Raw genomic sequence first — 27,709 nt, 5'->3', positions numbered from 1 at the left:
TCACCTGTCTTTCTTTACAGAGTTTTAAGTGTCAAATTGTCTGATAAAGCTCCTTATATTATTTTACTTTTTTAAATGCAATCCATCCAACATAAAAACCAAGGGTCAATTTCTTTTCTCTCCACATAATGGTCTTGACTTACTTCTCTGATTATTGAAAGGTTCTCTCCTTTCCAATTTATTTGAAAACACAGAAAAATTAAATGTAGTATTTATACTCCATAGTACTGGAGTATAATACATGGGTGGCAGTGTAGAGGCAGCAGGACATTGTGAAGTACTGGGTGCAGGTTTGATAACCAGCTCCACCCTTTCCAGGTCCCAGTTATTCAGAGTTGTTGAGGTACTGGGCTGTAGCTACCCTCACATGGGGGGGATATGTAATAAGACCGTGTGGTTTCTGCCAGGGTAATTCCTGCAGCTTTGGATCACAGACGTTTGCTGCAAAGAAGAGGCCATTGCGAGAGCAATCCAAAACAAATCTCCTTTCACCTACTCACTCATCAACCTACAAAAATTATCAACTCTTCCCTTGCAAGATGACTTAGCCACTTCCTGTGGGAAAAATATGCCACTCAAAAACAGCCTGCATCTTGGGTACTCTAAATTTATAAAAAGAAAATGCAGATATAAATCATAGAATCCCTACAGTGTGGAAGGAGGCCAATCAGCCTGTCAAGTCTGCACCAATCCTCCAAAAGAGCACCCACCTATGCCCACGTCCCCGTCCTAGCCCAGTAACCCCACCTAATCTTTGGACACTTAGGGACAATTTATCATGGCATAGCCACCTAACCTGCACATCTTGGGACTGTGGGAAGAAACTAGAGCACCCGAGTGCAAACTCCACACAGTCAGCCACTGCCGGAATTGAACCCGGGTTCCTGACACTGTGAGGCAGCAGTGTTAACCACAGTGCCACCATGCTTCCCACTGTGGAAAAAAAACCTGTCCAGCTCCACTGACACTATCAAAATCTACTGTGCGATTTAGACAATTTCTATTAAATTTCCGCTTACCCTTTCGTCTCCAGCGGAAAGAGACCCGATGTCTAAAGTCTTGCCTTATAACCAGTGTTTATCATTCCTGGTTTCATCATAAAGATCAAAGACGAGCGGGTAAATTACATTAATCAGAACCTCCACTTTGTACACATTATTTCGCACCGATTGCCTCTGAAGGATTGCCATTTTGCAAAATCTGTTTTACATTCCACCCATTAGGCAGGCTAACATGTTCAGTCAGTGTGCTACCTTTTTGTAGCCCTGTTATAATGGCCAACTCACTAAATGTTTAACGAGAGGGGACAATTATTTTGCTCAGTTCAAACTTCATCACAAATGAGCTGCAGCCGATGTCATACGATGAGTCACAGAGATTAAGCATGCACAATATTTATTTACAAATCAACAGCATAACTACAGGAGGCTGCTCATCAATATTGCTCCTTCATCGGAGCTCAGAGTGGGAGTCCAGTGGGAGAAGAACACACCAGGAACTTATCAGTTTTCCAGTAATTTGGGAAAAGAAAAGGGACCAAAATAAATCAAGCCTGCACACTGAATGAAAGGGAAAAACTCCAGGGGGAAAAGTTTATATCAAATAACAGAAGGGAGAACAATGCAGTTGAGAAGTACAATTTTGCCATATGGTATAATTCCTCTTTGGAATCTCCATTTTTCTGTTAAAACCAAGCCATTCACAAAGTCCACAATCAAATGGCACAAATATCATTTGAATCATGTGACAGAGATTTGGTCCTGTCATAATATGTCACAAATGTCACATATTTTTCAAAGCTCTCAGTTAAATTAAATGCTGTTCTTTAAAACATGACTTCACAAAAGGAAGACAAATTGGCCAAGTTTAGGACTGATGTACAAAGGCACATTTTCACACAAACTACAGTCACCACCTGAAATGATCACTGGTTAGAAGGTTGGAAGCATTCTGGAGGAAGTTATTTTTTTTAATTTAGAGGTCCCAATTGTTTTTTTTCTAATTAAGGGGCAATTTAGCATGGCCAATCCACCTACTCTGCACATTTTTGGGTTGTGGGGTGAGACCCACGCAGACAATGGGAGAATGTGCAAACTTCACACAGACAGTGACCCGGGGCCGGGATCGAACCCGGGTCCTCGGCACTGCTGAGCAGCAGTGCTAACCAGTGCGTCACCATGCCACCCCTGGAGAAAGTTAGTTGCTGAGATGATGGAGTTCTAGGAATCAATGACAGAATGACTGAGTTAGCCTTAAGACTTCTTCATCTGCACTTAACTTTTTGTTTTCACCAAGGTTGAAAAGAAGGGTCAGCATACAGAATAAGGTTCATTTTCTGTCTTAGTAGCTATTCTTTTAATCAAGGGTTTCATTAAGTTCAAGAGCTTTGAAATGTCATTTTTACAGAGCCTGTTTGTAGAAATAATACAGGGGTCCACTCGCATAACATTTCAGTAAATACAGGGACATCATAACTGATAGCAAAATAGTTCAACTTATATCATCCTGGTCGTCATATGATACAACAATAAAGGAGCTGTTGACTAAACAGAACAATAGGCAATACATGAGACAAGGAATCCTCCAGTGTGGAGAGTTTGGGAAGCAAGGGCTCAAATTTACCTGTTCCTTCAAAGCATGTTAAACTCACAGGTAATGTTACAATTCGTGCTGGTTTGATATGTGAAATGGCCTCATTTTATGATTTTGTAGACTTCAGCTATCTCATGAATGGACACTCCTTTCATCAGGAGTGGAGATATTCATAATTCCTCCAACAATGATGCAGTTCACACAAAACTACAGCAGAACCTGGGTAACATTCAGGCTTGGTTTGGTGACTGACAAATAAACCAAATAATCTCCACCTAAAACAAAGCTTCCCACCACTGGCCCCTGACCTTCAACACTACCTTGTCAAGCTATCCACTATCAGGATTTTGTGGGTGTCACTGATTACTGGTTGCTCAACCCCATCTTCTCAAAGGCAATTAGAGATGAGCAATACAGGGCAGCACGGTTAGCACTGGGACTGTGGCGCTGAGAACCCGGGTTCGAATCCTGTCCCTGGGTAACTGTCCGTGCGGAGTTTGCACATTCTCCCCGTGTCTGCGTGGGTTTTAACCCCACAACCCAAAAAGATGTGCAGGTTGGGTGGATTGGCCATGCTCAATTGCCCCTTAATTGGAAAAAATGAATTGGGTACTCTAAATTTATTAAAAAAGAGATGGGCAATAGATACTGGTCTTCCTACATTCCATGAATGAATTAAAAAAACTCAACTGGACCAGGCATAACAACACTGTGACTACTGGAACAGGACAGAAACTGGGTAATCTAGAATGGCTGGCTTACACCTGACCCCTAAATGTCTCAGCCTCTACATCAGTCCCGCGGTTTAACTTAGAAGTGCGACCACTTCATGTAAAGAGCAGCAACGGTAGCACAGTGGGTAGCACTGTTGCTTCACAGCGCCAGGGTCCCAGGTTCGATTCCTGCATGGGTCACTGTCTGTGCGGAGTCTGCATGTTCACCCCATGCCTGCTTGGGTTTCCTCCGGGTGCTCCAGTTTCCTCCCACAAGTCCCGAAAGACGAGCGTGTTAGGTGAATTGGACATTCTGAATTCTCCCTCAGTATACCGGAACAGACGCCGGAATGTGGCGAGGGGATTTTCACAGTAACTTCATTGCGGGGTTAATGTAATCCTACTTGTGACAATAATAGATTATTATTATTAAATGGGTTTTGTTGCAACACTTAACATGCTTGATACCCTATAGGACAGAGTATTTTGTGAGATTGGTGCTCTTGCCACTGGATGCAGTACCTGCGCTCTCTATCACTGATACATTGCGGCTGGAGTGTACCATCAGCAGTACTTCAGTATAGATACTTTCAGGATCTTCCAGCTCTGAAAGGTCTACCACCAAGCAGGCCAAGAATAGGAACACTGACAAACTGTCTCACTTCTTCTAATTTAGATATATGCCTCTACTTCTTCATCATCATTGGATTAATTTCTTGGAATCTCTGATCTAATATCATTGATTTGATGGATTCATAATAACTAGGAGTTCAGGAACTCACTATCTGATTGTGTTAAAGTACTGACCCTAGAAGTGAAAGCACAGTGCTTCATCCCATCGCACCATAGCCTCCATCTAACATCAATCCAGGAAACAGAAAAAGTATTTATTTACTATATACACTGACCAGTTACAATGACCTTCAAAGTTCCTGTCCTTAGATCGCTCACACGCCTCAGCAACAGTTAGTGCCAGTATTTATGTTGTCCCTTCAACATGATGAAATACTTGGGGTGCTTGATTGAATAAAAAAAACAAACTCAAGTGTTGGGCAAGATGGAAGAGATGGAGAGAACAACTCAAAGTCCACTGATTGAAGCAGGAGAAAAGAGCTGCAGCTTCCGATCACCCAGCCCGTATCCCTTACACATACTCGCGACCAGAATCCCAATCCCCACAGAACATTACTCCATTCGGAGCCACATGCTTCACATATATGTCTGGACCCACCTCCCCCATTCAAACCCTCCAATGTTGATGAACAGTGGCAGCAGTGAATACCATCTACAAAATGCACTGCAGGAACTCGCCATGGTTTCATAGACAGCACCTTCCAAACCCATGACCACTACCATCTAGAAGGACAAGAGCAGCAGATACCTGGAAACCCCACCACCTGGAGAGTCCCCTCCAAGTCGCTCACCATCCTAACTTGGAAATATATCTGTTTGCAAGCCGTTCCTTCACTGTCACTGGGGCAAAATCCGGGAACTCCCTCCCTAATAGCACAGTGGGTGTACCTACACCTCAGGAACTGCAGAGGTTCAAGAAGGCAACTAGGGATGGGCGATAAGGCTGGCCTAACCAGCGACGCCCACACCCCCTAAATTAATTTAAAAGGATCTGAAAGAATTTCTTCCCTCAAAAACATAGTTCAGGTCCTTCAAAACAATTACACATCCATAACATGAACAGAGTAAAACACAAAAAAAAAATCCATTTAATTTATTATCTTCAGAATCAATTAGGACTTTGCAGTTCATTTATTATGAAGAGAATTCACCTTTTCAGCTTTATTTTAACTCAGGATAAAACAGACTCTCTTTTAATAATGCCTTGTTAGAATTATAAATAGAAGTAAAGCAACCAGTTGAATAACTCAATTGTCCCTACCTCCTTTTCTGAGGGATTAGATGAAGAGATGCAAAAGTCAAAACCCATGATTTTCCAGGCGCCACTTTTATTCAAGATGATATTCTCTGGTGTCAGGTTCCCATGAATCATTTTCACACCGCTGTGTAAAAAGGACAGGGCTTCGCAAACCTGCAGATTAAAACAGTGTAACATTACTGTATTCGACAGTGCAGCTTTAACATTTATTTAATTAAATTAAGTTTGTGTACTTGCAAAATTACTTTGTTGGTAGATTAGAAGTGCAGAGGTGTGACAAAGAGAAAGAGAACAGAAGACCAGGGAATGCAAGCCTCCTGACATAATCAGGTGATATTTTTAGGATGGGTTATAACAGGGTGAACATCAGAGATAAATATGAAGCATAAGTCTTATGAGACTGATATTGGGAGGGTGGCATAGTGCATTGGATCACAATTTATTTTTGCTCATTGAAGGGATGTGGGCTTCACTGGCCAGGCCAGCATTTATTGCCTATCCTTAAATATGGAGAATCAAGTAAGGAAGAATCAAATCAAATAGGAAGAAAGAATTGGCATTTCTAGAACACCTTCCCTGACATCCCAAAGTACTTCCAAGCCAATTAATTTGTTTTAAAGGCAGTCATTGTTTTGTAGCGGCACGAAGCAGCCAACCTACTCACAGCAAAATCCCCAAAAATTAACCTGATAAATAACCAATTCACAAAAGCAAAGATGCTGAAAATTTGCTACAAAAATAGAAAATGATGGGAAATCTCTCGTGTCCAACGCATCTTTTTGAGGTGTCAATTGAAGTATAAATGCTGTTATAGGGATGTCCCAAGGGAAACCCAGTCTAGACTTACCAGGTGTTTTTGTTTTAAATTGTAATTGTTCCATGATAATACATAAATATTTGTTTAGTGCCTCAACAAATCTTTCAGGAATGGCCCAAAACACATTACAGCCAATGAATTTATTTTGAAGCATGATTATGTAAGTGAATCTGCCCCTGACCTTGCACACAAGGACCTATTAAAAGTAAATTAGATGAGTGACCAATCTGTTTCAGGTGGTGCTGTTGGAGGTCACCACATTAGGCAACAACATCCTATTCTGTGGCCAGTTTCAGATATGGCTCAGCAGGTAGCACTCTCGCCTCTGAACCAGTATGTGATGGATTCCAACTGCACTGCAGAGTGGATTACAAAATTAAGGCAATGTTGAATGGGCACAGCATTATTGAAGATTTTTCAGATGAAACGTTAAACTGAGGTCCTGACAGCTCTCTCATGTAGACATAAAAGACCTCCACAGCATTCTGAAGAGGAGCAGGAGAGTTCTGCCCAATGTCTTGGCTAATATTGATCCCTCAATCAATATCACTAAAACAGGATCAACTGGTTATTTATTTCATTACTGGTTTTGGGAGATAGCTGTGGGTACATTGGCTCCTGTGTTTCCAACAGTAGCTATACATCAATCGGTACTTCATTTGCTGTAAAATATTTTATGATGGCCTGAGGTCATGAAAGGCGTTAGATAAATGCAAGTTTTCTTTAGTGCTGTGGGATCTTTGTCACCCCTCTGAACCACCAAAACACAGCTTTCAATGCTTCCTGTACACAAACTCAATGTAGCACCCTAACCTAGGCCCAATCCCTCATCTTGCAAATCCTTATAGGGGCAGTTTCGTACATCCAATCCACTTAACTTCACCGTCAACAGGGGTGGTACCAGGGGATTGGAGTGGCAAATGTCGCGCCCCTGTTCAAAAAAGGGAATAGGGATAACCCTGGGAATTACAGGCCAGTTAGTCTTACTTCGGTGGTAGGCAAAGTAATGGAAAGGGTACTGATGGATAGGATTTCTGAACATCTGGAAAGACACTGCTTGATTAGGGATAGTCAGCACGGATTTATGAGGGATAGGTCTTGCCTTACAAGTCTTATTGAATTCTTTGAGGAGGTGACCAAGCATGTAGGTGAAGGTAAAGCAGTGGATGTAGTGTACATGGATTTTAGTAAGGCATTTGATAAGGTTCCCCATGGTAGGCTTATGCAGAAAGTAAGGAGGCATGGGATAGTGGGAAATTTGGCCAGTTGGATAACGAACTGGCTAACCGATAGAAGTCAGAGAGTGGTGGTGGATGGCAAATATTCAGCCTGGATCCCAGTTACCAGTGGCGTACTGCAGGGATCAGTTCTGGGACCTCTGCTGTTTGTGATTTTCATTCATGACTTGGATGAGGGAGTTGAAGGGTGGGTCAGTAAATTTGCAGACGATACAAAGATTGGTGGAGTTGTGGATAGTGAGGAGGGCTGTTGTCGGCTGCAAAGAGACATAGATAGGATGCAGAGCTGGGCTGTGAAGTGGCAGATGGAGTTTAACCCTGAAAAGTGTGAGGTTGTCCATTTTGGAAGGACAAATATGAATGTGGAATACCGGGGTAATGGTATTGTTCTTGGCAATGTGGAGGAGCAGAGAGATCTTGGGGTCTATGTTCATACATCTTTGAAAGTTGCCACTCAAGTGGATAGAGCTGTGAAGAAGGCCTTTGGTGTGCTAGCGTTCATTAACAGAGGGATTCAATTTAAGAGCCATGAGGTGATGATGCAGCTGTACAAAACCTTGGTAAGGCCACATTTGGAGTACTGTGTACAGTTCTGGTCATTTTAGGAAGGATGTGGAAGCTTTGGAAAAGGTGCAAAGAAGATTTACCAGGATGTTGCCTGGAATGGAGAGTAGGTCTTACGAGGAAAGGTTGAGGGTGCTAGGCCTTTTCTCATTAGAACGGAGAAGGATGCGGGGCGACTTGATAGAGGTTTACAAGATGATCAGGGGAATAGATAGAGTAGACAGTCAGAGACTTTTTCCCCGGGTGGAACAAACCATTACAAGGGGACATAAATTTAAGGTGAATGGTGGAAGATATAGGGGGGATGTCAGAGAGTAGTGGGGCATGGAATGCACTGCCTGTGGAAATAGTTGAGTCGGAAACATTAGGGACATGGATTACTGTAGAATGATATAGTGTAGCTAATTTGTTCTTCAGGGCAGCACGGTAGCATTGTGGATAGCACAATTGTTTCACAGCTCCAGAGTCCCGGTTCGATTCCGGCTTGGGTCTCTGTCTGTGCGGAGTCTGCACATCCTCCCCGTGTGTGCGTGGGTTTCCTCCGGGTGCTCCGGTTTCCTCCCACAGTCCAAAGATGTGCGGGTTAGGTGGATTGGCCCTTCTAAATTGCCCTTAGTGTCCAAAATTGCCCTTAGTGTTGGATGGGGTTACTGGGTTATGGGGATAGGGTGGAGGTGTTGACCTTGGGTAGGGTGCTCTTTCCAAGAGCCGGTGCAGACTCGATGGGCCGAATGGCCTCCTTCTGCACTGTCAATTCTATGATAATCTATGATTAATCTGGGACAAAGGTTCGGCACAACATCGTGGGCCGAAGGGCCTGTTCTGTGCTGTATTTTGCTATGTTCTATGTTTTAACCTGCACATCTTTGGACTGTGGGAGGAAACCGGAGAGGAGGAAACCCACGCAGACATGGGGAGAACGTGCAAATTCCACACAGTCGCCAGAGATCGGAATCGTACACGGGTCCCTGGCGTTGTGAGGCAGCAGTGCTTAACCACTGTGCCACCCTATCCCTCTATCCATTGTAAACACTGATATCTCGATGTATGTAGAAATTGCTTGTTACATATGTTTTAATGTTTCTTTTAATCAAGCAACAATATAATTTAACTGTTAGAAGTAATCTATAAAATTAGAAGAAAGTGTTGAGTTGAAACAGCTGTTGCATTTTTTCATCAGTTATTAACTTTTCTTTACATCCCTTAGATTATTTTTTAAAAAAATATTTCTGAGCAGCAGTCAATCTGCTCTAAATAGAATGTGCAATTATTGATCCATCGGGCTTTCTTTTCAGGATTTGATCACATGATATGGGTACAACATTAAGCCAAGTCTCATCTATTTTGGTGATCCAGATGATTCCATGATGCCATTCACCAAGAATCATAGAATCCCTACAATGCAGGAGGAGGCCTTTTGGCCCATCAAGTCTGGACCACCCTCTTAAATAGCACCATACCTAGGCCCACCCATAACCCACCTAATCTTTGGATACTAAGGGGTAAACTTAGCATGGCCAATCCATCTAACCTGCACATCCTTGGACTGTGGGAGGAAACCGGAGCACCCAGAGGAAACCCATGCAGACACGGGAGAACATAGAAACTCCATACATACATAAAGCCAAGGTTGGAATTGAACCCGAAACCCTGGCGCTGAGGCAGTAGTGCTAAACACTGTGCCACTGTGTCACCCCCATCAGAACTTTGCCTTTTTTGTCCTGACTAACATTCCTCCTCCCTCAACCAACACCATCAAAAACATTAAACAATCCACCTGGTCATTCACCTTAACTGCTGCATCTTACTGCTATATTTGCTTATTTAACTGCAACTGCACTCAGCAGTAACAAATTGCGAAGCAATTCGCGATGTTTGCAAAAATAATGGCATGATCGGGTGAATGGCCTCCTTTTTATTATTTGTTCATAGGATGGAGGCATCGCTGTTATTTCCCATCCCCAATTGCCCTTGAGAAAAATAATAGCTGCCCTACTATGCTTTATTATTTGTTGATTCTTGCCTTTTTCTTTGGACTATTAATTGCATATAATTCTACTGTTTCAAGTTATTAAGTCAGCAGAATGGCTGGATGGCCCTCATTGGTTGAAACATTATACAGGTGTTATATCTTAGGCAGATCATTTGTTGAGGTATTGCAATTTAACAATTGTCCTGCTCACCCATAACACCATTCCTTTTTTAAAAAAACATCAGTCACTTTGTACTGCAGAAGTTCAATATTGATGAAAAGAGGAATATGTTGGCAAAGCTTTTCATTATGCACTCATCAGGACAAACACAAGAAGCAATCTTTCAAATAATGACAACAATTTATGCGACAGGAGGGACCCATCCTCTGCAAACAAAACCAATGTGTTCAAGCTTTGTCTCATTTTGAATTACACAGGAACTTGGGCCATTGCTTTCCTCATGGCAAGGCTTCAGCCGATCAAAGTGACCTTGCCAACCAATCAGCACCCTTTCCTTAAGTATCAATTGTTTTGATGGTTTGAAATTTGGTATTCTTGTGTTTGCTCTGATGAATGGAAGAGAAAAGCATCAGCAATATAAAAGCAATGCCCTGTTTAATTTTTACGTTGATGGTTGATATGTTAATTAACACCCCCCTATGGTGTCAGCGATGGGTCAGTGATAGCACTCTGAGCAAAATCATGGATTCAAACCTCCATCCAGATTTTTGAGAGTGTAATCTAGATTGATATGTGAGTTTTAGTCCATGGATATTAATTGTGGAACCTCTTGCACTTTATAAAATTGCAAAACTCCAAAGATTAGCATAGTTGAGTACAGGTAAAAGTCCAGCTAGCTGAGACAGTAGACTGAGAGAGTCATGCGGTACATCCATTTATCGCCACAGAAATCTGAATATCTAATAAATTCACCTGCAGGAGACCATATTTGACTTCAACATCAAAAAGTTTGTGTTCTTTAATTTCCGTAGGTACAGGAGATGGTAAGTGGTCATAGCAACCAAGGACGTTGGCTAAACTTGCAAAGATGGGCTCCGTGCAAAAGGCTAAGCAGTCTCTGTAATAAATAATTCAGACAGTTTACACACAAAGAAGCATCTGTTTGAAAAACAGGTTAACCTTCGTTGATGGTCATGAAAAATAAATATGGGAATTCCTTTACCTGGACTCCTCTAATGGATGCTGCACAGTCAATAGGCGTGGGTGTCTCAGTCTGGTTAGCTGCTGTGCACCTTTTTTGAGCGAATCAATAATGTGGTCCTTCTCAAACTTTTGATACTTCTCAATTAACTTTTTGTCAAAAACAAATACAGCCACTTCCTGAAAAAGAAAACGAGATGAATAAGTCTGAATTGATGCTAGAGAATTGAAATGCTGTACATCTCTCGGTGTTGTATCATTGATTGTATCAACACAGCTTGGAGTCCTGATTTGAGATTTATCCATCTACAATCCTCCGAGATCTCTACAGTGCTCTAATATTGGTTGTACCACTGGTGCCCTTCAGGTCTTTCGACAGCATCTTCCAAACCCACAACCTCTACCATCAAGAAGGATAAGGACAGCAACAATTCAAGAAGCAGCTCACCACTGCCTCCTCAAGGGCAATTAGGGATGGTCAACAAATTCTGGTCAAGCTACCACATCTTGTAAATTTTTTTAAAAGCTGCCTAAACTCCAAGGTCTGCAATTTCCTCCCTAATTTCTCTGACTTCTATCTCCTTAAAATCTGCTTTTTTGACCAAGCTTTTAGTCACCTAATATCTCCTATTGTGTGACTCGGTGTTAAATTTTATTTGATAATCACGCCTGTGAACTGCTTTCTGGTGTTTTATGTTAACAGCACTACTACATAAAACGCAAGTTGTTGTTGTCGCAGCAGCAAGGCAGAATTTGAAACAACACTTTTTGGTTCAGCAGACAGCATTGCTACTAGGTGGTTTAGAGTTCTTTTGATATGTTCGTGTGTGACAGAAATGTAACAACAATGAAAATATACCAGAAGGCAACTCGGGGTACTGAAGCACAATTAAGGAGGGCATCCTCAGAGGCACTAATTAATTCCCATGGGTTCTGCATAATGCTGATGATTAAACTTTCAACAGGGAGTCCCAAGTAACCAGTTTTAATTTCCAAAGATCGCGAATAAAACAAAACAAAAGTGACCCACGCAATTAACAGTCATTCCCCGTCCAGATAGACAAAACATAAACATTTAAGAAATTCACTGAGAGAAGGGTGGACACAACTAAGTAAAAACAACTGCAACTAAAAGCATACAATTTTAAGGGCAATAAATGTAAAAACAAGGAATAATACTGGATTTACACTCAACTTTGGACCATAGTCGGTAAACAGTATGAACTTCAGAGCACCTCATTAGAAGAATAAATACTGGGACTATGGAAAGCAGAGAATAACTGGAGTAATTTCAGAAACAATGGAGAGATTAGAAGTGGGTGGAGGTCTTTTGCCGATTTTCAAAATTATGAATAGTTTGAGGGCAAATACTGAAAGTTTGTTCCTTTTGGTTGGTTAAATCGGTAACAACAGGCACCAATTGAGGATTATCAAAAAGGGGAAGTTAGAAGAAATCTTTTCATACAAGAGGGTTATCATAAATAAAATGATTTAAACACAGTTGACGAGCAATGCAAAGACTATATCATCTTTAAAATGCAATGAATTCTTGTAACTCCAAATTTACTTTACAGCCAGTGAAATACTTGAAGTGTAGTCACTTTTGCAATGTAGGAAACAGATCTGCCAATCTGCTCTCAGCAAGTTTCCACAAACAGCAATGCGAAAATAAGCAGGTAATCTTTTTTTATATTAATTAAGGATGAATATTGGCCAGGATATGAGAGATGTTGTGGTGCCTGTTCTTCTTTGAAATAGTGCTTTTGGGTCTTTTATGATCAACTGAAAGTGGAAATGGGACCTTGACTTAACGTTTCACCTGAAAGACGCACCTCCAACAATGCAGCACTGGGTGCGTCAGCAAGGATGTAATGCTCTAATTTCTTGATGACTCCCTTAAGTCTTTCGATAATCCGACTATTTCCCTGACAGTGACAAATCTTAAACTTCGCTCATGGAATGTACGGGGAATTCATCAAAAGGAAAAAGATCCTCGCTTTTCTTAAGGAGGAGAAAGTGGACATAGGCCTATTACAGGAGACTCACTTGCATGACAACGAGCACTTAAAATTGAGAGGGGAGTAGGTGGGGCAGGTCTCCTTTGCCTCTTTTTCAACCATTAGTAGGGGTGTGGCAATCCTCAAATAAAAATGCCCCAAACTAGAGAACTGTGTTAAGGATAAAGGTGGCAGGGGCAGCACGGTGGTGCAGTGGTTAGCACTGCTGCCTCACAGCGCCGAGGACCCGTGTTCGATCCCGGCCCCAGGTCACTGTCGGTGTAGAGTTTGCACATTCTCTCTGTGCCTGCGTGGGTCTCACTCCCACAACCCAAAGATGTGCATGGTAGGTGAATTGGCCATGCTAAATTGCCCCTTAATTGGATAAAAAAAAGAATTGGGTACTCTAAAATTATGAAGAAAAAGGATAAAAGGTCGCAGGTATATGATAGTTAAGGGGCTGGTACAGAGGGAAGCTGCTTTAATAATGAATGTGTATGGCCCACCGAATTGCTCTTCGCAGTCTTTCACTAAGTCTTTTCTGGACCTTGCAGAATTGGACTTGGCTAATTTGTTTGTGGGTGTTGAACGACCAGTTATTTCTCACATGGTCAACTAAATGCATAAAATGTTGGAGAACCAGCATCAGTTGCAGGTCTGTTTGGCTGATGCTGAGGAGAGGTTTAGGAGGGCTCTAGCAAGCAATTGTTGAAGAAGTTTAACACAGCAAGGGTGGCTGTGGACTTATTGGTGCAGCAGTCAGAGAGGCTTGAAATTTGCTAGGCAGAAACTCTACAAGTTTGGGAATAAGCTAAGTACTTGGCCTGTCTAAGAAGAAGGCAGGCTCCATGGCTAAGCCTGGGAGGGTGGGTGGGCGAGGGGTAATTCTTTTGGAGGCCAACACCAACATCTCCCTGATTTTGAAGACAGATAAAGGTTGGGAGGAATGTGCCTCTCCCTTTTGAATGTTGACTTGAAATTGTTGTCTACCGTATTGGCGAACGGCTGGAGGGTATCCTTCCGGTGATTTTTCAGGAAGCTCCGACTGCGTTTACATAAGAACATAAGAACTAGGAACAGGAGTAGGCCATCTGGCCCCTCGAGCCTGCTCCGCTATTTAATGAGATCATGGCTGATCTTTGTGGGCTCAGCTTCACTCTCCGGCCCGTACACCATAACCCCGACAGGTTTAAGGGCAGGTTCTCCAATAATGTTAGAGGATTGTTGAATGAGATTCAGATCTTTCAGAAGCAGGTCCTGGACAGACGAGTGATCGCCATGGATTCGGAGAAAGCCTTTGATTGGGTTGAATGGAACTATTTTCCCGTAACAGCCTCCCCGAACAGGCGCCGGAATGTGGCGACTAGGAGCTTTTCACAGTAACTTCATTTGAAGCCTACTTGTGACAATAAGCGATTTTCACTTTTTTCATTTGGTGTACACGTTGCAGAGATTTGGGCTGGGTGAGAACTAATGGATTCAAGTGTACATAGCCCTGTGGCAGCAGTGCTCACGAATGGTTTTAGGTCTGAGTATTTTGGGTCGGCAAGACTTCCTTCTATCCCCCTTGTTATTTGCACTGGTCAGAGCCTTTGGCGGAGGCAAATGGGCGAGTCCCCCTAATATCAGGCTTTATGCGGATAACGTGCTGCTACGTGTCGAAGCCGGCATCTCGGTTCCCGCGATCATTAGTGCGATGGATAGATTTAGTGCCTTCTCCAATTACAAGATCAACGTTACAAAGTCAGAGGCAATGCCAGTGGGAGAGCTGAGGGACGCATCTCCCCCTCACCTTGCTATTTCCCCTTTAGGTCTTCCTCCTTGAGGTTTCAGTACCTGGGTGTCATGATGACCCCTTGTTTTAGCAGTTGTATACTTTCCCTCAGTTGAGTGCTTCTATTAGGTGGGACTTGACTCATTGATCATCCCTGCCAGTTTCATGGCTGGGCAGGATTTTCATGATTAAAATGAATGTGTTGCCTAGATTGTGATACCCCCTGCGGTGCGGGATATTGCCAATATTGTTGTCAGCTAGAGTTTTACAAGAGATTAATGGAATGAGCGTAGAGAAGGTTTACCAGACTGATTCCAGGGATAACAGGAATGATGTATCAGGAGAGATTGAATCAGTAAGGATTGTATTTGATGTTCAGAAGAATGAGGGCGGATCTCATAGAAACCTAACAGGACTAGACAGGGTAGATGCAAGAAGGATGTTCCCGATGATGGGGGTGTCCAGAAACAGGGTCACAATCTGAGGATACAGAGTAGACCATTTAGGACTGAGAATAGGAGACATTTTTTCACCCACAGAGTGGTCGGCCTGTGGAATTCGCCACCACAGAAAACAATTGAGGGCAAAACACGGTTTTCGAGAAGCAGTCAGATATTGCACTTGGGGCAAAGGGGGAAACAGGTTATTGAGTTGGATGATCATTCATGATCATAATGAATGGCGGAGCAGGCTTGAACGGTCGAATGGCCTCCTCCTGCTCCTAATTCCTATGTTAAGTTTAATAATTTCCAGCTCATGGGGGCTAAGGCAGGGCTGGGTGTCCGAACATTAGGCTGTACTAACTGACTTCTCATCTCAGGAAGGACCCTACCTCCATTCGGTTTGAGGCAGCCAGTCGACTTACCCTCTGCAGGTCTTGTTATTTTATGGAGACATTAATTAAGACTGGTATTGCTAAATGTGATAATCCTTTTAATACTCAAGAGCACAGAGATTGCTCTGCCAATTTGAAGGGAGATCCAAACTGACTTCTGCCCTTCTCCCATCCAGTACAACCCACCAGGCATTATGGACCATGGAGAAATAGAGGCATTGTAGGCTGGGAGACGTGTTCAGAGATGCTCCTCGTCATCTTTGTCAACAATGTTACATCCCGAGATGCTCCTTTTTGAAGTTATTTACAACCAACTCAAGAGACTTTATCCTTAACAAGATGACTTTTCCTCTTAACTCCATTTCCCCAGTGGAAAAAGCCTGAATTCTGTGGAGCTTAAGAAGTTAATCAGCAGGGCCGCACGGTGGTGCAGTGGTTAGCATTGCAGCCTCATGGCACCCAGGTCAGATCCCGGCCCTGGGTCACTGTCTATGTGGAGTTTGCACAATCTCTCAGTGTTTGCATGGGTTTCGCCCCCACAACCCAAAGATGTGCAGGGTAGGTGGATTGGCCACGCTAAATTGCCCCTTAATTGGAAAAAAATGAATTGGGTACTCTGAACTTTTTTTTTCAAAAAAGGCATCAGTGAGTTTTATGACACTATGTTCTAGATCCTGCATTACATCTAGATTAATACATTGGGTACTTTGCAAAAAAACTTGGTAACTAACACCAATGAGGAAACGAGGGGTAATATATGGGATTATGCAAGTAAAAGTTTGGTTTGCGAGACTTCCGGTGGCGGCTATGCGGAGCTAAGTCGCACATTTGGCGGCTCCCGCAAAAAACGGACTTTTGGGCTCTTTTCAGGGCCACCAATGGATTTTTTTCGACGCTTCCCGGTGTGGGAAAGAGATTACTATAGTTCCCCGACAGTATATGGCTTTTACCAGGAGCGGGGCGACTAAAAAGGAGGTGGCGGACCCGAAGAAGGAGCGAGGGAAAAAGAACAAAATGGCGGCGGGCGGGGACCAGGCAGCGTGGATGCAGTGGGCGCAGGAGCAACAGGAGGTTATCCAGCGCTGCTTCAGAGAGATCGAAGCGGACCTGCTTGAGCCGATGAAGGCTTCTATTGATAAGCTGCTGGAGACACAGTTGGCCCAGGGGGTGGCGATCCGCCAGGCCCGACAAAAGATCTCCGACAATGACGAGATCTTAGGCCTGGCGGTAAAGGTGGAGGCGCACGAGGCGCTCCACAAGAAATGGCAGGAGTGGTTCGAGGAGATGGAGAATCGGTCGAGGCGGAAGAATCTGCGGATTCTGGGCCTCCCGGAGGGGCCTGACGTGGGGGCCTGTGTGGTCACCATGTTGAACTCGCTGATGGGAGCGGGGTCCTTTCAGGGGCCCCTGGAGCTGGAAGGGGCCCATAGAGTGCTGGCGAGGAGGCCCAAGGCTAACGAGATCCCACGGGCGGTGCTGGTGCGGTTTCATCGGTTCGCTGATCGGGAGTGTGTGCTCAGGTGGGCCAAGGAGAGGAGCAGCAGGTGGGAGAACGCGGAGGTTCGAATATACCAGGACTGGAGTGCGGAGGTGGCGAAGAGGGGGGCCGGGTACAATTGAGCGAAGGCGGTGCTGAACAGGAAGGGGGTGAAGTTTGGCATATTGCAGCCGGCTCGACTGTGGGTCACCTACAAGGACCGGCACCATTATTTTGAGTCTCCGGAGGAGGCGTGGGCCTTTGTTCAGGCCGAGATGTTGGACACAGATTGAGGGTCGGGGTGGGCGTTTGGGGATTGCGGTTGATTGTTACTTTTTGAGGGGGGGTGGGGGGGGTCCTTTGCTCTTGGTTTTTTTTCTTTTCTCTTTCTGGTCCGGTGAGGGTGGTTAGGGCGGGTTGGGCACTGTTTTGGTTGGGTTGGTTGGGGGGGCTCTTGGAGGGGGGTAAGCAAATGGAACAGGGGTGGATGGCCGCCGGTGAGATGGGGCCCCGCGGGGGAGGGGATACCGAGTACTTGGCGATAGCCATTTCGGATCATGCCCCGCATTGGGTGGACTTAGAGCTGGGGGAGCAGAGGGACCAGCGCCCGTTGTGGCGCTTGGAGGTAGGGCTGTTGGCGGACGAGGAGGTGAGTGAGCGGGTCCGAGGAAGTAGAGAGGTACCTGGAGTCCAACGATGACGGAGAGGTCCGAGTGGGGATGGTATGGGAGGCGCTGAAGGCGGTGGGTAGGGGAGAGCTGATCTCCATTAGGGCCCACAAGGAGAGGAGGGAGCGGGGGGAGAGGGAGAGGCTGGTGGGGGAGATGGTGAGGGTAGACAGGAGGTATGCGGAGGTGCCCGAGGAAGGATTGTTGAGGAAGAGGCGCAGCCTCCAGGCCGAGTTCGACCTGGTGACCACCAGGAAGGCGGAAGTGCAGTGGAGGAAGGCCCAGGGGGCGATTTACGAGTATGGGGAAAAGGCAAGCCGGATGCAGGCGCATCAGCTTCGGAAGCGGGACGCAACTAGGGAGATCGGGGGAGTTAAGGACAGAGGAGGAAGTGTGGTGCGGAGTGGGGTTGGCATCAATGGGGTCTTCAGGGACATTTGAGGAATTGTACCGGTCCGAGCCCCCACTGGAGGAGGGAGGGATGGGCCGTTTTCTGAACCAATTGAGGTTTCCGAAGGTGGAGGAGGGACTGGTGGCGGGATTGGGGGCCCCGATTAGGCTGGAGGAGCTGACCAAAGGGATAGGAAGCATGCAGGCGGGGAAGGCACCGGGACCGGATGGTTTCCCGGTCGAATTCTATAAAAAATATATGTTGGGCCCGTTGCTAGTTAGGACCTTCAATGAGGCAAGGGAGGGGGGGGGGCGCTTTGCCCCCCGACGATGTCCCGGGCACTGATCTCCTTGATCCTGAAGCGGGACAAGGATCCCCTGCAGTGTGGGTCTCACAGGCCAATTTTATTGCTAAACGTAGATGCAAAGGTGCTGGCGAAGGTCTTAGCCACGAGGATTGAGGATTGTGTGCCGCAGATCATCCACGAAGACCAGACAGGGTTCGTGAAGGGGAGGCAGTTGAACGCAAATGTGCGGAGGCTTTTGAACGTTATCATGATGCCAGCGAAGGAGGGGGAGGCGATGGACGCTGAGAAAGCCTTTGCTAGGGTAGAGTGGAGGTACCTGTGGGAGGTGCTGAAGAGGTTTGGGGAGGGGTTTGTCAGGTGGGTTAGGCTGTTGTATGAGGTCCCGATGGCAAGTGTGGCAACGAACAGGAGGCGGTCCGAGTACTTTCGGTTGCACCGAGGGACGAGGCAGGGGTGTCCCCTGTCCCCCCTGCTCTTCGCACTGGTGATTGAGCCCCTGGCAATGGCACTGAGGGAGTCGAGGAACTGGAGGGGGTTGGTGCGGGGTGGGGAGGAGCATAGGGTGTCGTTCTATGCGGACGATTTGCTGCTATATGTGGCGGACCCGGTGGGGGTAATGCCGGAGGTAATGAGGATCCTTAGGGAATTTGGGGATTTCTCGGGTACAAGCTCAACATGGAGAAGAGCGAGCTGTTCGTGGTTCACCCAGGGGACCAAGAGAGGGGGATTGGCGAGCTCCCACTAAAAAGGACAGAGAGGAGTTTCAGGTATTTGAGGGTCCAGGTGGCCAGGAGCTGGGGGGCCCTGCATAGGCTTAATTTCACAAGGCTGGTGGAGCAAATGGAGGAGTTCAAGAGGTGGGACGCGTTGCCGCTGTCCTTGGCGGGTAGGGTGCAGTCAGTCAAAATGACGGTGCTCCCAAGGTTTTTGTTCCTGTTTCAGTGCCTCCCCGTGTTTATCCCGAAGGCCTTTTTTAGGCGGGTCAACAGGAATATAATGGGGTTTGTGTGGGTGCGAGGGACTCCGAGGGTGAGAAGGGTGTTCCTGGAGCGGAGTAGAGATGGGGGGGGCTGGCGCTGCCCAACCTCTGTGGGTACTACTGGGCCGCCAATGCGACGATGGTGCGCAAGTGGGTGATGGAGGGGGAGGGGGCTGCATGGAAGAGGCTGGAGACGGTGTCGTGTGGGTACGAGTTTGGGGGCGCTGGCAACGGCACCGCTGCCGTTCCCTCCAAGGAGGTATACCACGAGCCCGGTGGCGGCGGCTGCCCTCAAAATCTGGGGGCAGTAGAGGCGGCACAGAGGGGGGGGGGCCTTCGGTGTGGACCCCAATACGGGGGAACCACCGGTTCGTCCCAGGGAGAACAGATGGAGGGTTTTCGTGGTGGCACAGGGCAGGGATACGAAGGTTGGGGGACCTGTTTGTGGACGGGAAGTTCGCGAGCCTGGGTGAGCTGGAGGAGAAGTACGGGCTCCCCCCCGGGGAACACCTTCAGGTACTTACAGGTTTGCCAGGCGGCAGGTGGTGGAATTCCCACAGCTGCTGCCACACACAGTACAGGACAGGGTGCTCTCAGGGGGATGGGTGGGTGTGGGGAAGATCTCGGAAACTTACCAGGTGATGCAGGAGGAGGCCGCGGTGGTGGAGGTGAAAGGTAAGTGGGAGGAGGAGTTGGGAGAGGAGATTGAGGAAGGGACGTGGGCAGATGCCCTAGGGAGGGTGAACTCTTCCTCATTGTGCGCGAGGCTCAGCCTCATACAGTTTAAGGTGCTGCACAGGGCACACATGACCGGGACAAGGATGAGCTGGTTTTTTGGGGGTGAGGACAGGTGTGTTAGGTGCTCAGGGAGCCCAGCAAATCACACCCATATGTTCTGGGCGTGCCTAGCGCTGGAGGAATTTTGGAAGGGCGTAGCGAGGACGGTGTCAAGGGTGGTAGGATCCAGGGTCAAACCGGGCTGGGGGCTCGCAATATTTGGGGTCGCAGAGGAGCCGGGAGTGCAGGGGGCGACAGAGGCCCTGGTAGCCCGACGAAGGATTCTTCTTCAGTGGAAGGATGCGAGGCCCCCCAAGTGTGGATCAACGATATGGCGGGGTTTATTAAGTTGGAGAGGGTGAAATTCGCCTTGAGAGGGTCGGTACAAGGGTTCTTTAGGTGGTGGCAACCGTTCTTAGGCTTCCTGGCAGAACTGTAGACATTGGTCAATGGCAGCAGCAACTGGCAGGGGGGGGGGGGGACCTTAATAAAAATTATTTTTTTAAAAAAAAATTCTGTTTGCAATAAAATGAAGGAGACTCAATTTAAGATACCGCACCGTTTACTTATCACGCCTAATCTTGCTATATCCCCAATGTGCCTAAAGTGCCTTGCAGTTGACAATGATTATAGACATTGCATATAGGCGTGTGTTCAAATTCAATTCTGTTGGTGTAGTCAGAGAGCTGAGAAGATCTTTGACAGAGAATGTAACATTATGTTCCTAATTCTGGGTCTTCCCAATGGGAGAATTATTGCTATATGTGAAAAAAGGCTGTAAAACACCGACTTGTGCAGCTCATAAGAATATTCTCTGCTCCTGGATCACTGACGTGTCCTTCAATTCAAAACTGGGACAAATTAGTTATGGAATGCATTCCAATGGAATTCTCAACATCTGTGAGCCGTTTTAAATCTGATGCATTCCATATAGTGTGGGACCCCCACCTTAAATTTATAGGTTCCATCTTGTCTGGCTTGCTCCTGTTGAGTTTTTCATGAGCCATATGAGCCATTATTGTATTGTACGTCTTGATCTCGCAACATAACTATGTGGGCACTGAACTGCTGTCCTTTGGCACTTATATGGCCATATTATCCTCCTTTCCCCTCCCAATCTGAAATTGGATTGATCCGCTATCAAAACTGGAGACACTGGTTCCTTAAGTATATTATTCAAAATTTATCGTTTCTTGGTTGTTCCTATATTTGCAATTATTCTTGTTCTTTTCTGTACCTGTTTTGCATTGTTAATTTTTGTTGCGATAATTGTGAAAAATAGAAAAATATAGTAAAAATATATATTTTTAAAATGAAGAATTATCACATTGTTTGTGTGTTTACGGGAGCTTGCTGTGTGCATATTGGTTGCCATCTTTCCTACATTACAACAGTGCCCACACTTCAAAAATGCATCATTGGATGTAAAGCACTTGGAATGTCATGGAAGGCATTATGTAAATTCAAATTCTTTCTTTAGCCCATAATGTCCTGAGCTGTCTCGCTCCTTCTCCAGGCACAACTGTCCGGCATCTTAAAAGTGCCATTAGCAATAAGCAATCAATTCTTATGGTCCTTGTGATCATGTGGTGCTTTTATTTATTTTTAAAGTTTCACAAAAAGTCAAAATATTCAATGAATGCTGTACAGATAGCCATTTGTACAAAATCAATGCTCTTGGTATGTTGCATAATAATTAAGCCTATTAAATATTAACTGCCATGATTTTGAAGTTTTTGACATGTCAAGGATATTTATACAACTAGACCTTTGGACGGGAATTTATTTTAGAAGTTAGAGGTTCTGAGGTAATGAACAACAAGGAAGCACAAAGAAAACGGAATTGCATTTGTACATGGCTTTTCAAACATATTACAAGGAATCAAGTCCCGTCACTGTTGTAAAGTCAGAAAGAGGCCAAAGGGATATCTTTGACCCAGAATACAGATGGCGAGCAGGGGTAGTTATTCCCATAATCCAGTTCAGATATTGGCAAAATAAATCTTTTGAGCAAATCTCCAGTGGAACAATCCTGTTGAAAGGAAGTTTCTATCAGGAGCATACCCAAGTTTGTGGCTGAGCAAAATGACCTATTTTAAGCATCAACACCATGCTTTGTAGAAAGAAAACAACCTGCTCAAAAACAAAATGTAAAAATAATTTTCAGACAGGCTGGGGGTAAATCCAGAGTGTGTGAAATCGTTAATTAGTTAGCCGCCCGTTTTACATCTCCCCCATTTTAATTTCCATTTGTGGTCACGGATTAAAGCAGCATGCCATTTTCCAATGGCTCATTTTACAGAGCACACAAAGTTGAGACTCAATCCAGTGACTCTTCAGCCAATCCAAACTGACTTCAGGTGAAAGCAAAATACTGTGGTCCTAGAAACTCATCGAGACAATTCTCAAGAATACCAAATGTAATGGGAACAACAATTTGTACTTTGTGAGAAGAGTGCTGCTTGATTGACAAGTGGACTCTGATTTGTAGAACATTGTCATGGCGAATGCAGCAATTAACTGATGACTGACAGTCAGGGCAGCACGGTGGCGCAGTGGTTAGCATTGCTGCTTCACGGCACCGAGGTCCCAGGTTCGATCACGGCTCTGGGTCACTGTGGAGATCGCACATTCTTGCCGTGTTAGCATTGGTTTCGCCAATTGCCCCTTAATTGGAAAAAATGAATTGGGCACTCTAAAAGATAACTGACAGTTAACTGCCAACCTGTCAAGCTTTGTTTAAATTCAAGCCAGGCAGGTTGGTCAACGCACTGCCCTGGGGAATAAATCAGAGAATGGCTACCACCTATTATGTTCAGCTGAAATAGGCACAATACATGTTCTTTCTTTCTGGAAAGAACAGGGTCTGTGTTAATATATGTAATTTCTAGCACATGTATGTGTGCCATACTGTGGGCCCACCTGATGATCCTAAATTGGTTACCAGCATAATTGTTTAGCAAATGTTGTCCAATCATGGAATCACATCTAGGGCGTCATTCTCCGACCCCCCGCCGGGTCGGAGAATGGCCGTTGGCCGCCGTGAATCCCGCCCCCGCCGAAGTCTCCGGTACCAGAGATTGGGCAGGGGCGGGAATCGGGCCGCGCTGGTTGGCAGGAACCCCCGCTCAATTCTCCGGGCCGCATGGGCCGAAGTCCTGCCCAGAGATTGCCTGTCCCGCCGGCGTAAATCAAAGCTGGTATTTACTGGCGGGACCAGGCGGCGTGGGCAGGCTCCGGGGTCCTGGGGGGCGATCTGACCCCAGGGGGTGCCCCCATGGTGGCCTGGCCCGCGATCGGGGCCCACCGATCCGCGGGCGGGCCTGTGCCGTGGGGGCACTCTTTCCCTTCCGCCTCCGCCACGGCCTCCACCATGGCGGAGGCGGAAGAGACTCTCCCCACTGCGCATGCGCAGGAAACTGTCGGTGGCCGCTGACGCTCCTGCGCATGCGCCGCATTTCCGCGCCAGCTGGCGGGGCACCAAACGCCATTTCCGCCAGCTGGCGGGGCAGAAATCCCTCCGGCGCCGGCCTAGCCCCTCAATGTTGGGGCTCGGCCCCCAAAGATGCGGAGCATTCCGCACCTTTGGGCTGGCGTGATGCCAGTCTGATTGGCGCCGTTTTTGGCGCCAGTCGGCGGACATCGCGCCGTTGGGGGAGAATTTCGCCCCTAATGTTGGACACAATGTGGAGTTTGAATACACGGATTGGTTGGGTTGGGTATGGTTAGTAATTTGTATTATATGGTCAGTACTTTGCCTGTTGCGAACAACAGAGGGGATATACGATCCTCATCAGTCTTTGAGACATACAGCCTACATACCAAGCATCATACCGGCACTGAAATTCTCTTATCACATTACCCATTTGTGTAATAGGCAAAACATCTTTTTGGTTTGATAGCAGCATCCTGTGACTGAAGAATACTACTCCTGCATAGTTTTGAGACAGACCGGGCACTTTTCAGGACAGAAAGTGGCAGCCTTCGGCCTACTCACAAGTTTGCGCGATAAGTGGTGAGGAATGAACTGATCAGTTATCTCACATGATGGCTTTGATACGCACGATATCAGATATTGCACGGTTAGCAAGCGGCTTGAGCTCCATTTACGAGGTACCTTGTTTTTTTTTAAAAAGGCATTTTATTCTAAACATGTTCAACATAATAATACAACCTTAACATCCAACAGAAGGGCTTCATGGCACGGTGGTGCAGTGGTTTGCACTGCTGCCTCACGGCACCGAGGACCCGGGTTCGATCCCGGCCCCGTGTGGAATTTGCATATTCTCCCTGTGTTTGCGTGGGTCTCACCCTCACGACCCAAAGACTTGTAGGGTAGGTGGATTGGCCACGCTAAATTGCCCCTCAACTTTAAAAAAATCCAACCACTGTGGTACCCGCACTGTACAGAGCATAACAAAATGCAATATAATAAAACATTACACCCCAGCACCGAATGGACCCCTCAGAAAAAAGCAGCAATTTAACTTCAATACAAGGGCGGCGCGGTAGCATAGTGGTCAGCACTGTTGCTTCATAGCCAAGGTCCCAGGTTAGATTCCCGGCTTGGGTCACTGTCTGTGCGGAGTCTGCACATTCTCCCCGTGTCTACGTGGGTTTCCTCCGGGTGCTTTGGTTTCCTCCCACAAGTCCCAAAAGACATGCTGTTAAGTAATTTGGACATTCTGAATTCTCCCTCAGTGTACCTGAACAGGCGCCAGTGTGGCGCGACTAGGGGCTTTTCACAGTAACTTAATTGCAGTGTTAATGTAAGGCTACTTGTGATAATAAAGATTATTAAAAGAGAAAGTACAAAAACAGCATCCAAAAGAATACTCCCGGCTCTCAAAAGTGACCCAACGTTTGGCTGGGTGCAACACTCCAAACCGAATCGGGTACCAGTACAACACTGCCAGTCTCTCGGCCAGCTCTGCATCAACGTCCTGATAAATTCGGATTCTGTTTCCATCCCACTCGCAATCCCGCTGCGCTCTGACCCACCTCAGGATCTTTTCCTTGTCCTGGAACTTGTGCGTACTCACAATCACCGCCAATGATTGCTCCCCCCTCCCGGCTTCTGCCTCAGGGACCTATGGGCCCGATCCACCTCCAGGGCCTTGTCCACCAACTTGGACAATGTCTTTGTGATGTAGTCCGTTCCCTCCACTGACTCCAGTAGGCCCACAATCTGAAGATTTTGCTGCCTGGACCTGTTTTCCTGGTCCACCACCTTAGCTTGTAGTGTCTTGCACGTCCACCAGAATCGGCATCTCTGCTTCCAGCAACACAATCTGGTCACTCTAGTCAAACACCACCTTATTGAATCGTCGCTCCCTGTCCCTCCAGGCTCTTCTCCATCCGTTCCAGAGTCCGCGAAGAGCTGCCACTGCCTCCTCAATCACCTTTGACCAGTCATTCTGCATTTCTTTACGCTGCTGCCAAAATTTGTCCTTAATGAAGCTCATCAACTGCTCCATTGACAACTTTCCAATCAACGACAACCCTTCACCTCTGCCATTTTTCTAACTGATATTGCGCCACAAGTCTTCCTCCAAATTTTTAGCCAGGGCTCTCACTGTCTTCTGTTGAGTTTGATAACCCACAAACACCATCAGGGGGAGAACTGAACTCCCTCCACTCGCCTCACGACGTTCCCGCCAAAATTCCCCAAACTTCAGATAAAAGGGACCAAAACCATCGCCTTCAAGTAGGAGCCACCCTGTGTACGACCGTTCACTCCATGGCCGCCACCGGAAAGAAGTGTTAATTTGTTACTGGTGCATTCTCTATGACAATGTCTCTACTAGAGTCCACTTATCAACCAATCAATACTCTTTCCTCATGAAGTATAGATTGTTGTTCCCTTTACATTTTAGAATGGCCTGATGAGTACAAGACGAAAAGCTTCAACATGCATCTTTTTCAGTGATATGAGCGGAGGCACAGTGGTTAACACTGCTGCCCCACCGCACCAGAGCCCCGGGTTCAATTGTGTCCTTGGGAGTCTGTCTGTGTGGAATTTGCATATTCTCCCAGTGTCTGCTTGGGTTTCTTCCGGGTGCTCCAGTTTCCTCCCACAGTCCAAAGATGTGCAGGTTAGGTGGAGATAGGGCGAGGAGCTCGCCTAGGTAGGATGCTCTTTCAGAGGATCGGTGCAGACTCGATGGACCAAATGGCCTCCTTCTGCACGGTCAGGATTCCAAGATATTCAAGTTCCATACTACCAAACAACCACGGTCATTTGTACAACAACAAAACAAAAATCTACATTTAATGAAGAAATTATTCAGTGTGGTTTCATCTCATTTAGGAAAAAATAATTTACATTTGCATTTAAAGAAAATGTTGCAGGCATTACCTGCTTAGTTGATTTCTTTACACCATGGAAGATCTTCCAGGCCATTGCTGGCCCACCACTAGCCATGTGACGCCCAACTTCAAATTCCCTTGTAACAGGGTTTCCCATCACTGCACTGGTAACATCTGCTGTTACCTTAGTAACAGTACTCTTGAGTTTATGAAGCATCGACTCCATGGTTTCAGATGAACAGCCTAGCTGCAGAAACAGGGCAAGAACAAGAAATTAGTAAAAAGAAAACTCCATTTTTCTTAGTTATGGAGATATGGTTACCATCAACAACAAGGCATTTAATACGAATCCCTGGGTATTCTTAACAATCTGGTGAGCTTCATTCAAGAAATCTTTCTACAACCAAGTATCTTGTTAGGTCAAGTGTATAGTATAAGTCAGACTCGGGAGACATGGCAGGTTCCATTTCCTTAAGAGGTAGCTGGGGTTGTTTTCGCTCCAAGAAAACAGTTGAGATGAGATTTGATATAGGTATTCAGAACTATGGAGGGGCCTGGACAGTGTAGAGAGAAACTATTCCCATTGGCTGGAGGGTCGAGACAAGAGGTCGCCAATTTCAGGTGATTGGCACAGGAAAAATAGCTTTCGCACACAATGAATGGTTAAGATCTGGAATGAACTGCCCGAGAGAAAGCAGATACAATCGTGGATTCAAGAGAGAGCTGGATAGGCATCTGGAAGAAAGCAATCAGCAGGGTTATAGGGAAAGGTCAGGGGAGTAAGACAAATAGAGTTGGTCCTGCAAAGAGCTGGCACAGATACAACAGGCCGAATGGCTTCCTTTCTATGCTCTGTCTGTCTTCCCAGATACATAAAAAATCTCCCATAGACTAGAACAGGAGTGTTGCCTGGATCACTGACTTCACCCAACTTCACTAAAGCAGATATTTTTCAGTGTCACTGCTTTTTATGGGAGCTTGCTGAGTGGAAATTGATTGGTGGGTTTTCCTGAATTAAACAACTCAAAACCAGACCATTGATTGAGAGATATCCAGAGCTCAAAAAGTTCTGCCTTTCTTTAAAGACACGGTTGAATGTACAATGCAGGCCTGGAATTAAAGGACACCTGACCACAAAGCACACAACCTTTATTAAAGTTCTTCAGGGAAGTAGGCATTTAGAACTTGATGTTCAAAGAGATTAAACAGTTTGAGTGATTTCTTCGTACCCTTGAACATCATCCAT

The 27,709-nt window shown here is 45.9% G+C and overlaps 1 protein-coding gene across 3 annotated transcripts in view; it reads right to left on the bottom strand.

Moving 5' to 3' along the window:
* The window catches only part of scyl2 (SCY1 like pseudokinase 2), a 100,060-nt gene that overhangs the window by 60,032 nt on the left and 12,319 nt on the right, over nucleotides 1-27,709 (bottom strand). For 2 of the 3 annotated variants that reach the window (XM_072484757.1, XM_072484759.1), the window contains exons 2-5: nucleotides 26,513-26,710; nucleotides 10,972-11,129; nucleotides 10,722-10,866; nucleotides 5,200-5,349 (exon numbers count right to left, since the gene is read on the bottom strand). In XM_072484757.1, coding sequence (XP_072340858.1) covers nucleotides 5,200-5,349; nucleotides 10,722-10,866; nucleotides 10,972-11,129; nucleotides 26,513-26,689 — 630 coding nt within the window. In that variant the 5' untranslated portion in view covers nucleotides 26,690-26,710. The remainder of the gene's footprint in view (nucleotides 1-5,199; nucleotides 5,350-10,721; nucleotides 10,867-10,971; nucleotides 11,130-26,512; nucleotides 26,711-27,709) is intronic. The other variant, XM_072484758.1, reaches the window with a different exon arrangement.

The sequence above is a fragment of the Scyliorhinus torazame genome, chromosome 19, assembly GCF_047496885.1.
Source record: "Scyliorhinus torazame isolate Kashiwa2021f chromosome 19, sScyTor2.1, whole genome shotgun sequence".
NCBI classification, from domain to species: Eukaryota; Metazoa; Chordata; class Chondrichthyes; order Carcharhiniformes; family Scyliorhinidae; genus Scyliorhinus; species Scyliorhinus torazame.
Note: the sequence above shows the minus strand (reverse complement) of the source record. Positions and strands in the feature narration are given on the sequence as shown.